Consider the following 13,545-nt stretch of genomic DNA (forward strand, 5'->3'; position numbering starts at 1 on the left):
GAAAAACTAATATGCTATCTAGCCTATTTATGCTGGTCTTATTAGTAGCATTTGCCAATCATATTAAACATAATCAGTTCTAATCACTGAAAATACTGGCTGGGGCTCATGCAATTTGTAGTCTACAGCATCTGGAAAGCACCATGTTAGCTACCCCTGACAAATGAAATGCTTCTGAAAGTTAATTTATACTAACCTGAATCCCAGCTGGCCGGCACACTGCCTGTCCAAGGATGCCATAGATTTTCTCTCTGTCTTCTTCTGTAACGTTTTCTGGAAGTAGGCTGTGAACTTCAGATTTCTCTCTTGGCAGTAGACGAACACCTCCCTGACTGTATAACACCACATATTTTATCAACTTTGAAAGTAAGGAATAAGCATGGTGCTAACACATCTTTGCTACACTGTGCATTGACTTCTAATACTCTAGCATTTAAATTACTTGCTGCTTTAGGTTAAAACATCATCTCTGCACAAAGGCTTGCAACTGTAAATTGCAATTCAGTGCTGCAGAGTCATCAGCAACAACTGTAGTTACTTCCAAGCTATGACTGCATTCAGACACAATACCAAGTCAGAAAATATGGTCTGTTTAACTATCAGGCTCTTCTCAGTGCAAGAGAAGAAAAGGCAAGCAACTGCAAAGTTCTTTAGAGGAATGGAAGGGCAAAGTAAGTGATTTTATCTGGAATGGAAAGGGAGTATAGACCAAGGTGCAGAATCTTGGCCCGTGAGGCTGTTTTCCCCAAACCATCCCCACCTGTCCAACACCTGACATCATAAGCAACAGCAGGAAGAGGACTCTGCTCCTAATGCACAACTGGAAGCCTTTAAAGTGTGCTCCCTAATGTGCATTGGCAAGGGACAGTATGCTTCAGCTCTGTCGCCCATCATCTGGCAGGTGGAAAAGCCAAAGGCTGCTGGACAGGCTGAATTGGATTTCCTGATGCCTACAGAAAGCAAGCTTTGGCTGTGAGCTAATTGCTGCACAGGGCTTGCAAAGAACTTTGCACAGCGGTTTCCACCAAACAGCCAGCTTTAAAGAGAGCCTTTAGTTTATTATTTGTTATAAATCCGAGGAATTCAAATTCTAGCATCCAATGGCTCATCAGAAGAACAAAATGACCCACTGTGCTCTCGGTCACTGCCATACTGTAAGCCGCATATCTATACCTCCTGGGTTTTCAGTAATGGGAATATCTTACTCAGCCAGCAAGGTTCATACATTAGCAAGCCATCTCGTTTGACAGGAGAGCACAATGTTAACCAGGCAAGTTTCATAGTGGTAGGAAAATCACTTAATGTGAAACATGTTCAGAGTCCATTTTGGTTTTAAAAAGTAAGATTTACCTGGCATTATCAACTACCTTTCGTCCCCATCTATAAGCCCAGCTAGCAAGTGCTGCCCATGATTTGGCTACTTCAGGTGCTTGTGCCGAAGACAAGCGATAGAGCTGTCCCAAGATGAAGTCAGGTTCTCCAACACCAATGTTTACTGCAATGAAAGAACAAAGCATGAAGTGGATGCGTCAAAAAGGTACAATGGTATCATGATCCTCTGGGCACATGATTAAACTTCAGGCTTGCAAGATTTGCTTTGCTTTTTACTAGAATACTGAGGTCTACCAAGCAGAAACAATGAAAAGTAGTGGCCAAGTCACATATAGCCTAATGCAAAATGGTACCTCAGGAGCACAGCCAACTACCCAAAGAGCCAATCTCCTGCATATTTATGTTCAAAACTACATCAAAGTTATGAAAAATACAGCTCTAACAGTCCAATGGGGAGGGGGGGTGTTGTTGCTTGCCAGAAACCATTGCCAATCTGCTGCAAACCATCTAACAATCTACCAGCGGATCCTATGTTTTGCTCACTCCAATTCCAGAGAAATTTCCAGTTTTTGACAGTCTACACTTGGGAGGTTAGCTTTAGCTGGACCAAATAGTCCAACACTTCAAATACTTAATTTGAATTAGCATGATGAATAAAGAATGCCTAGATCTCAGCCCTGTAAAGCACTTGTGCAATGATTTTTGACATATAGATCTTGATGGCTCGATTGATTAACTGCCCTCCCCCTTCGAATGGAAGAAACTGAATTGCTGCCCAGTAGAGTGGGCAGATAATAACTTGGTTGTATCCAGGTGGGGTTTCCATGAAAGCTTTTCATCCTAGTAATCCTAGGTATTTAAACCTATGTGGTACTTGCTCAAGGGTATGACCATCTAATGGGCCAATCTGTAAGGGCTGCATGGTTGTGGCAGAAACCACAACTGACAGGATCACCCCATTCTCTCCACACCCCACCCCACCCGAATGGGACAGGTAACTCTTGCCAGAGGACTTTCAAAACTAGGCAAAGGGCTGCAAAAAACTAGGCAGAGGCCACATTTCTGCCAAGGGCCACAGGCTGTTCACATCTGGCCTATAATTAATGTTGCCTCTTACTGAACAGCATGGAACCACCATATCAAACATGTATGCAGACAAAGCAGAAAACTAACAGAGGAACTTTTATACCTGTGGATTCACTTTCAATCCTAGGATAGTCCTCTTCAATGGTGTTAGCAGATGGCAGGTCAATCAAACTATAGATGTTTTTAGATAATGTGGAGAGGCCAGCAAGATTTTGTTGCTGCCGTGCTCTGTAGACTTGCTTCAGCTGCCCTGAAATCTCTTTCCATTCGGCTTGGATCCATTTGGCTAGTGTAAGAATAGACTTGGCTACAGCATATTCAGCTTTGGCAGATTTGCAAAAGCAGATGGCACATGAGCTCAGCATTTCCATTGCATGGGTTGACTGGCCTGAAAAAAATAGTAAAATTAATATCATTTTAGTTGCATAATCAGTTTTTATTTTGCATGCTTCAGAGAACACCGCTGATTTTTTACTGCCAACTAAGTTATATGTGGAGAATTAATTAATGGCAAGAGCCAAGAACCCACACATTACTAGACCCATCACCCCAAAGCGGTCTGGATCTGCATTTCTCAAAAAAGAAAAGAAGATGGTCTTCCCCATCCTGGCCATCCATAGCAAGTCACTTTCGAAAACTGAAGAGTTTGCGAAATAGTTCGAAGAATGGCACGTGGGCTTACAATGTCAAAAAAACCACTTGTTACACAAGGTTGGAGCCTTCTTTTACTCAGAGTAGATCCACTGAAATTAATAGACCTAAATTAGCCATGTCTATTAATTTCAGTCTCAGTGGGACTAACACTAGATACATAGACCCTTTGATAAACCTACATAACTTTTTATTCTGATCTAATACCCCCATAGTAAACCTTAGCATGTACCCAGACATTTAAAAAGGCAGATTTAGTTTTTTTATCTAAACATTTAAATTAAAGTTTGACTGAATTTCACAGTGATTTGCAATACAAACATGTAAATGAGACTTACCTGCTGTGTATAACAATTTAGTTTTTTCAATTTCAAGTTCAGGACCCCATTTCTCATCCATCTGAATTGGTGTTGAGAGTTTTTTAAAGTGCTGGACTAAATCTTGAGCCATTGTGGTTTTTCCAAGCTGAACTTCACTGCATTGAGCAAGCAACCGTGTTGCTAAAGCAACATTCCCACGTTTTCTAGCAAATCTTGCAGCAGTCAGTCCCAGTTCCATTAAATGACTTCTGACTGGAATACTTTGCTCTGAAAGTACATATAAAGCCAGAAATGTCCTCTGAATCAAATAAACTGTTTAAACTTATATACTGATTACTGTATGGGCTTTGTACGTAATTGATATTTATTGTGAATGAAATGTCGTCAATCTTATATGTTGTGATGGGATGATGAGCTGCTTGTGCGTAAAATCCTAATCCCTCAGAGTTTGGCTAAGTCCCCAAACCTCTGTCTGTGATGGAGCTCCTTAAACATGACTCCATCAATCGCTCGTTGAATCGGACAGTGGGCGTTTACGGAACTTCTTCCAGCATAAAAGCTCCTTAACGGAAACGCGTCTTCTGGACTCTCGGCGTGACAGTTTCCGCCGAGGAGTGGGTGTCCCTACAGGAGGTCCTGAAATCTCCCCGCTGCTCCCGCTAGAAGTGTCTCTGAGCCCTCCCTCCGACTCACTTTCCCTTGGAACTCCACTTCTCCCCCTGCTGGTCCCCTCCTCCGCTGAATGGTCTCTCTCACCCTCCATGAGCCCTTTCACCTCCTTAGTCTCAGATGGCAGTTCCCTGACATATGTATATTTTGTATGAGTTTTGAAGCTGCTTTCGTAAATTCTGCTACACAGCTGTACATTAAGATGGTGCACTGGTGTGGAATGATGATGATGATGATGATGATGGTAAGCCAAAAGTGTCCAGAAAAGTCTTTTTAAAGTTCCTTATCTTTAAATAGTATTGCTATAGACTTTTTTTTTTTACATTTTACATAAATGTGAAAAGATCTGAAATCTTTTGCTAATATAATCCCAAAAGTAGTTCTGATGAAACCTATTATTCTGAATAAGTTGATAGTTCACTGTAGTCAGAGGAACATGCACATACTGAAATTGGCAGGTAAGTCAAAACAGGTAATATCATAGGCAATGAGCAATAACACAAATTGGAGGCAAATTAACCCTACAGAACACAGATGCTTCTACTTTAATGTCTATACCTTTAAGTTTCTCCAGCAACTGATTCTGGTACATGGTATATCTTAAGGCATGCATCCATGGCCTAACATCATGTTGCTTGCATGAACGCAATGCTTCACTGAAGAGAGGAATGAGACAATCCTGTAAAAAGCATAAAAGTTGAGTGCTTGATAGGGCTTTTAGTTGCCTAAAATGCTCTGGTTTTCCCTTAACCTTCTAATAAAAACATTCCTACACAGATTCTTTGAACTAAATTTTTGTGTTGCATCAAATGTTAGTCCGACTCAGGAGTAGATCCGCTGAAATTAATATACATGAATAACTTAGGCTTGTTAATTTCAGTGGGTCTCCTCTTGAATATAATTTAGATGGATACAATCCAGATGCCACAGTTCATGTGCCTTATCAGTTAATGTGGAATGTACACAAGATAAGCACAGTGACCATTCACAACAGCACTAATAGGCAGTAACACAACGCTAACAGCAGGCTTTGTGTAATTTACACCAGCATAGGGGCAGAAAGTTACTATTCCCTCTGAAAGTATTACTGCTGACAGTTTTGGTCCTGTTCCACATCAGCTGATGTGGAGCCACTAGCTGATGGAATTTCTCCCCTCAATGTGCCAATATATACAGTATAGCAGGGCAATCCACACATGAATGTGTGTGTCGATGCACATAAACCTGTGAATTTACCAAACGCTTGGGTTATGCAAAAGAAAAATACCTCTGAAGAAAGCTTATTTGACACTGTATTTTCCAAAGCAGATGAACAGTACAGCTGCAGGGTACTCAGTACTGGCAAAGACTGAGACACTGTCAGCGTAGCAAGTCTTAAAGGCCCAATGGCAATTCGTGAAGTCTGTTTCAAGTATTTCACAAGGTTCCTGAAATAAAGATTGCATGAGATAAGAATTATTAAAGCAGTTATACTTCACAAAATAAATGTATGTACAAATCATTATGCAATGCCCTGTATTTTAAATTATGAAAGTGAGAACAAGGTGTGAAGTTCTATCTTGAGCATTAACATTCCAGTCAGATATAAATAAGCCCCATTTTCTTAACACAGTAGGCAGTGCTAATTATGCTCTCCCCTCAGAGGTACATCCTGCACTGTTATCGTACATCTTCCATCAGCACTTTGTTGTGCAAGCTTTTGGAGGGGGTAGGGTGAGATGTTTTACTTAATCCTAAGGTCCAGCTCCGAGGGCCTTCTGGCGCTTCCCTCACTGCAAGAAGTGAAATTACAGGGAACCAGGCAGAAGGCCTTTTCGGCAGTCGCACCCACACTTGGAATGCCCTCCCAGCAGATGTCAAAGATGTCAAACAATATAATTTTTCATAGAGGTCTGAAGGAACCCATGTTTTGGGAAGATTTTAAAGTATGATGTTTCTCTCCCCCCCCCCTTCTATTTGCATTTTTCTTGGAAACTGCCCGGAGTGACTGGGGCAACCCAATCAAATGGGTGGGGGATAAGAAATTTATTATTATTACTATTATTATTGTTGTTGTTACTACTATTATTATTATTATTACTACTACTACTACTATTACGATTACTCCAACCACCCAATTTTGATATATTGCTGCTGCACCTTTTGTAATACCGCACTTGATTTTAGTTTCTGTCTTTTTATGTATCTTTTAATATAACTCAGTCTGGGACTGCAGTTGCCTGGGGAGGAGAGCCTATAGAAAACTCCTGTGCTCTATTCTAATTTTTGGAAGTGCTGCATTAGCATTTTGAAAGACTCACTCAGTAACAGGTTGCCATTTTTGTTCCTGTTCAATATGGTTAATAGCTGTTGCCAAACATATCGAGCTTCTCAATAACTGAACCTCAATTGCTTTCTGAAGTTCTCTTGGATCAGGAGATAGCATGTTGGGAAGAAGCTTCTTCATATCTGCAAAGGTTGACAATACATATAGATTTATCAGTCGTTGCTGGCAGATATTGTCTTTCTTTCTGTTTCTCCCCTCCCATCAACAAAACATAGAAGTAACATCACCCATGTACAAGCATGGAAATTAAAATAGAGTTCCAAGGCTTAAAGAACTTGAGAATCTTCATGTATCTATTAGTGTTCAACTTATACCTATTTTTTCTTTGGCTCCTCCAATAAGCAGGTTGATGTCTTCCCCTGGAAGCAATTCTAGTTGTTCTGTACATTTTTCCAGCTCCCCAGATCCAAAACTGCTTAGAGACCTGCAATGAAGTTTTAATACATTTTCATATTTTATGTTATAGCCATTCTAAATCAGAACACGGAAAGCCAGATAAATTTAATATCCTATTTGTCAAAAAAGCTTTAACCAAAGCAACAAAATATAAACACTTAATTTGCAGAGTGAAGAATTTCAGTCACTTTCCATAAATATTTTGATCTGAATTCTGCTTCTAGACTGGCAGAGCCATGGAAAACGAAGTCTACCTTCAGTTTGAATGTCAGATCAAAGAACAGAGGCATTAACAGCATCTTCCTCCCTAGACTAGGCAAGCTGCATGTGGGTCAGTCAGTCAGTCTGTGTTTCTCTCTTGGGCTGCCTGCACTGGCTCCTGCTTTGAAACTGTCCAAATATCTGGTCTTCTAATTAAATAAAGCTGTGATCTGTTTTTACCTGAACTGTGAAAATCTTGCACTTCTCGCTTCCCATTTTTCCTGTTCTACACCATTTACCAGGCTGACATGTATTATTGTGACAATTTGCTATTGTAGAAGTCAGTGGTACTTACTTGATATAGTTGAAGTCTGCTTTTAAACTGACTGAGGCACTGCTTGTGTTTTTTTTCAGGTCATGGACCGCATTCTGCCATTCTTGCACAGCAGACCAATCAGCAATGGAGATGTAGCATTCGCAAGCTTTGTTACCCAGGTAATTTATGACTTCAGGTGAAGAGTCACTTGGTTTAGACAGTACTGTTTTCCTCGAATCCCCTATGAAATTAAAGATTTAGGATTGTTTCACACCTCACTCAGTCGGCAGTGGGGTACATTTGAAGGCGGAGGAAGGACAGACTCAGGCCAACAGGTGACTATCTCATATTCAAATCAATACAATCTACCTCCAGTAATACTTACCATTTACAGAGTGTTTGGGGCTGGCATTATTGCCACTGTTGGAATTGGCCAACTTCAGAACAGATTTATCAAATCCTGTGACACAGCAATCCACTCCTGTCATGGAACAAATATGTTCCTGGTACTCAACAGCAGCTTTTTCATACCTTAAAAAGATTTAGTGTCAGCTGTTAGGTATCATTTCTGTTTATACAGATACTGCATCCCTCACTAAAATGCTTTTGCTGTTGTTTCAATGAAAAAGCATACAGGTGGATGGCAGAATTAAGTATTCCCTCCCTGTTCTCATTTTCCCTTTACTTCTGGGTGTCTTCTTCAGAGCAAAGGGAGACAGATTTATGAAACTAGGATAATGCTCACAGATAATTCTGTCTCTCCGTCAGTGCCACTAAGATTGGGACAGAAGACTCATATGCCCCCCTCCTGACAATGAAAACAAGGAAGGAAGTGTGGCAACAGCAGCAGCACCTTCCTACTTTCCAAGCTGGGATTCTCTGGCAGAAAAGGCAAAGAGACAGAAGGGTATCTGAGAGGTGTGTAAGGATGATCTCATCTTTGTATGACCAGCCTCTCCCTCTCCTCTTGCTCTGATCTGTTGCCAGGCTTGGAAAAGCAGAAGCAATGCAAGAAGATATCTTGTTTATATCTCTTAAGCCTCTTGACTTTTCCTGCAGGTGCAATCCAGAGGAGGTTCTTGGCAGATGATCTTATTACACACGCAAGTTGATGTGGTAGAGTATGTTCCTTCATGTACGCAGGTCCCAAGCCATACAGGCTTTTCAGAAGTAAAACACCAGCACTTTGAATTGTGTTCATAAACATACTGGAGTTACTGAAGCACCAGATTCTTAATTAATATACACAGTGCTTTTTTTCTAAAAAAAATGTTTAGGGGTATTCTCATTTTGACTCAAGAAAATCAGCATTTTATAGTTCAAATTGGGGAAAATAAATGCAGTGGTACCTCCGGTTACGAACTTAATTCGTTCCAGAGGTCCATTCGTAACCGGAAACCGTTCTTAACATGAGGCGCGCTTTCGCTAATGGCGCCTCCCGCTGCTGCCGCACAGCCGGAGCGCGACTTCTGCTCACATCCTGGGGCAAAGTTCGCAACTGGGAGCATCTATTTCCGGGTTAGCGGAGCTCGTAACCCGAAGCATTCGTAAGGAGGACGGTACGTAACACGAGGTTCCACTGTACAGTAAATGGACAAAAGTAACAAAAGTACAAAGATTCACAAAATGTTTAGGGAAAACATTCCCCCAGAAAAAAAGCACTGAATATACAATAAGACATAATGTGGTCCCCACCCACACATCCAAGCCATGTACACAGAGAGCAAATATTTCTGTATGAAGTGAGGGATGGGAAATGATCTTACTGACCAGAGCTTTCTAGCAGGTTCTGTAAATGTTCTGTACAAGCACAGAACCCAACTGCAGGACTGGGGGGGGGGGGCAGTTAATACCATTTCACTTAAATATAAAATACAGACATATACTCTTAGGTAGGTTGTATGTATGGACTAACTTACCGTCCTTCTGCTTGCTGGGCTACGGAATTAATCCAAGCAAGACTCCTCCCAACTACAGCAGATGACCAGACAGCTATTCCTTGGATTGCTTCAGGGCAATGAAGCTCACAGAGCGCTTCCACCACCATCATGATTGTTACTTCCAATTCATTCCCCTAATAGTGGGAGGGAGAAAACAAGAGACTTCAATTTATAGGCTAGAGTGAAACAAGATTACACCGACCCACAAAGTCCTTTTAAACTCATTTACATGTCTGTGTATACTCTTTCAATAATCTCTGAAGGGCAATCGTAACATTTCCCATTGCAGTAACTCATTACAAGCATCGCTTAAAATGGAGTCAATCAGCTGTAATTCAGGAATGACAAATTATTTTTCTCTGGAGCCAATACATGTACAACAACTTGGATTTATTAGAATGTGTGGGTTTCCTTTGATGGATCATTCTTTATTATTGCAAGAAATCTATTTGCTATGAATTAAAGCCACCCTTGTTCAAATGTAAAGGTAAAGGTATCCTGACCATTAGGTCCAGTCGTGGATGACTCTGGGGTTGCGGCGCTCATCTTGCTCTATAGGCCGAGGGAGCCGGCGTTTGTCCACCGACAGCTTCCAGGTCATTTGGCCAGCATGACTAAGCCGCTTCTGGCGAACCAGAGCAGCGCATGGAAACGCCATTTACCTTCCCGCCAGAGTGGTACCTATTTATCTACTTGCACTTTGACATGCTTTCGAACTGCTAGATCAGCAGGAACTGGGACCGAGCAATGGGAGCTCACCCTGTTGCAGGGATTCGAACCGCCAACCTTCTGAACGGCAGGCCCTAGGCTCTGTGGTTTAGACCACAGCACCACCCACATCCTCACCCTTGTTTACTCAGACACAATAATATTATGGGAGAAATTATATGTAAATGCAGTACCTGAGAGATATTATTGGCCTTCATTTCTGTCAGTAAATCAAAGCCATGCCTTACAGTCACGGCTGGCTGTCCAGCCAACAATCCAACCCTCATGATGGAAAGTCTAATTCGAGTTAACCAATCTTGGCAAGTCTGGCGATTGGTATAGAAGAATGTCCTGATAACCTTCATAAGCAGAAAGAGAGAAAAAAAAACAACTTGTTTTTACAGTATTTCTTCCGCACACTGAAAAATTATTTGCATCAAGTCTTATCAATTTTTCTAGTCACATAGTGAAATTAGCAGACCTTAATAATCATTCAATTTATTTCAATGGGTCTATTCTGAGCAGAAATTAGTTTGATACCACCCAGAAATATTAGAAAAATTAAATGTTTATATCTATTTGATACAGCTGCAACAGCCAACATCCTAGTAATTCAAGGATTTAAAGACAGTTGCAAAAGGTAGAGTAAGAAGCAATTGACAAGCTAGGTATTAAATGCAAGAGGATGTGTTTTGTTCCTCGGAAAAGCAGGGAAGAAACTGGAGAAGAATCGGTGAAAGGCACATCTAGCATACAAAGATCAAGTCACAGAATCCTTGTCTGTACACTAGACAGTACTAGAAGATAACCAAGCCTGGATGCCTCCTTCCCACCAAAGTACAGTTTCAAGTAAACACATCAACTCCAATTTGTTTAAGAACTGTACAGCTGCTATGAAGCACTGCTGCTACATAGGATGTTCTTTAATGAGAAATGTTTGGGAAAGCTACATCTGGGCTTGGGATGCTCGGCTCTGAGCACAGAAAGGGGAACTATCTGTAAGACAGGTATCTGCCACCTATGCCTTCATCTGCTCAGGTGAAGCGATGAGCAGTTCTGGTCAAAGTGACATATGCTACTTTGTATATAAATAATGTATGTACATTTGCATGGGTGCATACAAGTCATCTCCTTGTTGCAGCATCCGTTACACATCTTGTAAAGGCTAGGAGACCTTGTAGGCTGCTTTGCTGTAAGTCTACATCTTGCTTAATAAAGCATTAGAACTGATCACTCTGGTTTTGACATCCTTCTTTGGTATCCCTGCACCCAACCACTCCCATGAGCCTTCTTTTGGGCCTGTGGTTCAGAACACAGTACTTGTGCATTACAGGTTACAATTCAAACAGGAACCCAAAGAGAACACGTAGGCTCCAGAGAAGGCTGGCTCATTCACATAGTGCTAAACCACAGTTTACTGTTACATCCAAACAAGGTCTATGGATATGTTCCACAACAATCTGAAGACCCAGTGCAAGGTACTGCAATTATGTTATTGAACACAAACCTTGGGTGGAGATGTGAGCGCATTAGCACATCCTTCATAGGCATTGTACATCAGTTTCTCCAAATTCTCCAAGTACTGCAGAAGCAGAACCACTCTCAGCTGGTTACTACTATGACCTTCATCATTGTCTGCTGTAGTCCACTGGCTGACATCTTGTTCAGGGTTTAAGGTGTGGGCTGCAAGACTTCTAATGATGCCTGGAAACATCCATTCAGAACATTTCAAGGTACAGGATAGGAGAATGACGTTTTCAAACCAAAACTATGATTTCCAAAAAGGAGCTCTGATCACTTACCATGAATGGACCTTCCAGGTTGGCATATGGATACATTCATGAGATGGGTTGTGCCCTATAATTTGCTTAAGGCAAGGACATGTGATTGATTGAACTGTTGGAGGTCTCCCTCTGGGTCCTCCTCCAGTTCCGTCTGTGGCCAAACTAAAAGGAGAAAGTTCAGACTACAGAGAACAAGAAAACATAATCCCCACAATCCCTTTCCCTACAAGGGGATGGAAATCAGGTTGGGGACCGAGAAGGGCATGTATCTGAGTGAGGAAGATGAAATAGACTAGAGTGAAGAGGTGGGAAATGAGTCAATACGAAACAGCCACTGGAAACACCCCTAACCTCCCAAAGTGCTGCTGTGGATGTATCACTATGCCAACCTAGAAGACCCATTCACAGTAAGCAAGCAATGTTCCCTTCTCAGGTTGGCATGAGATACATTTAGACAATGGTACAATCTACCCAAAAAATCATAACCAACAGTGGGGAACAGATTTTATAAAAGGTGGTCATTCCAGCTAGGCAGGATGTTCCGTAGGACACATCTGGACAAAACGAGGGCAAGACTAAATCTTGAGCCCTAATAATAATATAATAATAATTTTATTATTTATACCCCACCCATTTGGCTGGGTTTCCCTAGCCACTCTGGGCGGCTTACAGTATATCTAAAAACTTAATCAAAACATCAAGTTAAAAATCTCTCAATACAGGGCTGCCTCCAGATGTCTTCTAAAAGTTGTGTAATTCTTTGTCTCCTTGACATCTGAAGAGGAGGGTGCCACTACTGAGAAGGCCCTCTGCCTGGTTCCCTGTAACTTCACTTTTTGCAGTGAGGGAACCACCAGAATACCTTCTGAGGAGGACTTGAGTGTCCGGGCTAAGCGATGGGGGTGGAGACGCTCCTTCAGGTATACTGGGCCAAGGCCGTTTATGGCTTTAAAGGTCAGCACCAACACTTTGCATTGGTACAAATGAAGGGTCAGTCCAATGCTGTGCTCCTGGAAAATGTGTATTTGAAGACAAGAATGCACTGAGATAGGGTGAATAGGACACGGACTGCAGAACGGTGTGGAGATGCCATGCTAGAAAGTGATACACCACTCAAAGGTCTCATTAGTGACCCCCCTCCACCCTAGAAGTGCTGTACATGTGGATGCAAACGGGGGTTTGCCATTAGATCATTGTTAAGACATAGGAGAGGGTACTAGTTTGGTATATAAGGGCATCTGGTAAGAGGCCTTGGTCGAGACCAACTTGATGGAAGTATACAAGTCCTTTAATGCCAGGACACAGGGCAACAATGCTTTTTTCTCCTTGCTCATCTGCAAAAGGCTCTTCAAGCAGCCTCATAGATTCAGAGGATAGCCTATGAAATGCAAGGATGGTGAGGTAATGAGGTGAGCTGATGAGGTAGCTCCACTCAATGTCCACATGGCTAGGTCGACCCAGGCAGTATTGGTCCCCAGGAGATAATATTCAGTCTGAGCAGCAGGAACCACAAGTCTAGGTGGAGGAGGTCCAGAAACCAAAGTGATAGGGCTGGGGAAGTGCAATAAGGAGGACTTGGGCCACTCAGGAACTCTAGACAGGAGAGGGATTGAAATAAAATTGAACAGACCACCCTGATGCCAAGGAGCTGTAATGGAATCTATGGCCTCTGCTTTGCAAATCTGAAACTGGGTACAGGAGGAGAGAGAAGCTCCACATTGACCAGCGTGGTGAAGAGGTCTAGGAGGGTGAGTCCCTGGTCGACTGAAGTAGCTTAAAGGTGGAGCTGCTGAGGACCCACTTTCACAGTTGGAAC

At 42.0% G+C, this 13,545-nt stretch overlaps 1 protein-coding gene across 1 annotated transcript in view; it reads right to left on the minus strand.

The window, feature by feature from the left end:
• The window catches only part of SMG1 (SMG1 nonsense mediated mRNA decay associated PI3K related kinase), a 72,560-nt gene that overhangs the window by 25,488 nt on the left and 33,527 nt on the right, over nucleotides 1-13,545 (minus strand). Inside the window, exons 21-33 of the mRNA XM_053366100.1 lie at nucleotides 11,453-11,649; nucleotides 10,140-10,304; nucleotides 9,217-9,371; nucleotides 7,683-7,828; nucleotides 7,337-7,538; nucleotides 6,699-6,808; nucleotides 6,359-6,506; nucleotides 5,326-5,485; nucleotides 4,617-4,737; nucleotides 3,408-3,656; nucleotides 2,522-2,806; nucleotides 1,351-1,495; nucleotides 197-332 (exon numbers count right to left, since the gene is read on the minus strand). Of these exons, the coding sequence (XP_053222075.1) occupies nucleotides 197-332; nucleotides 1,351-1,495; nucleotides 2,522-2,806; nucleotides 3,408-3,656; nucleotides 4,617-4,737; nucleotides 5,326-5,485; nucleotides 6,359-6,506; nucleotides 6,699-6,808; nucleotides 7,337-7,538; nucleotides 7,683-7,828; nucleotides 9,217-9,371; nucleotides 10,140-10,304; nucleotides 11,453-11,649 (2,219 nt within the window). The remainder of the gene's footprint in view (nucleotides 1-196; nucleotides 333-1,350; nucleotides 1,496-2,521; nucleotides 2,807-3,407; nucleotides 3,657-4,616; nucleotides 4,738-5,325; nucleotides 5,486-6,358; nucleotides 6,507-6,698; nucleotides 6,809-7,336; nucleotides 7,539-7,682; nucleotides 7,829-9,216; nucleotides 9,372-10,139; nucleotides 10,305-11,452; nucleotides 11,650-13,545) is intronic.

Source organism: Podarcis raffonei, chromosome 14 (assembly GCF_027172205.1).
Source record: "Podarcis raffonei isolate rPodRaf1 chromosome 14, rPodRaf1.pri, whole genome shotgun sequence".
NCBI classification, from domain to species: domain Eukaryota; kingdom Metazoa; phylum Chordata; class Lepidosauria; order Squamata; family Lacertidae; genus Podarcis; species Podarcis raffonei.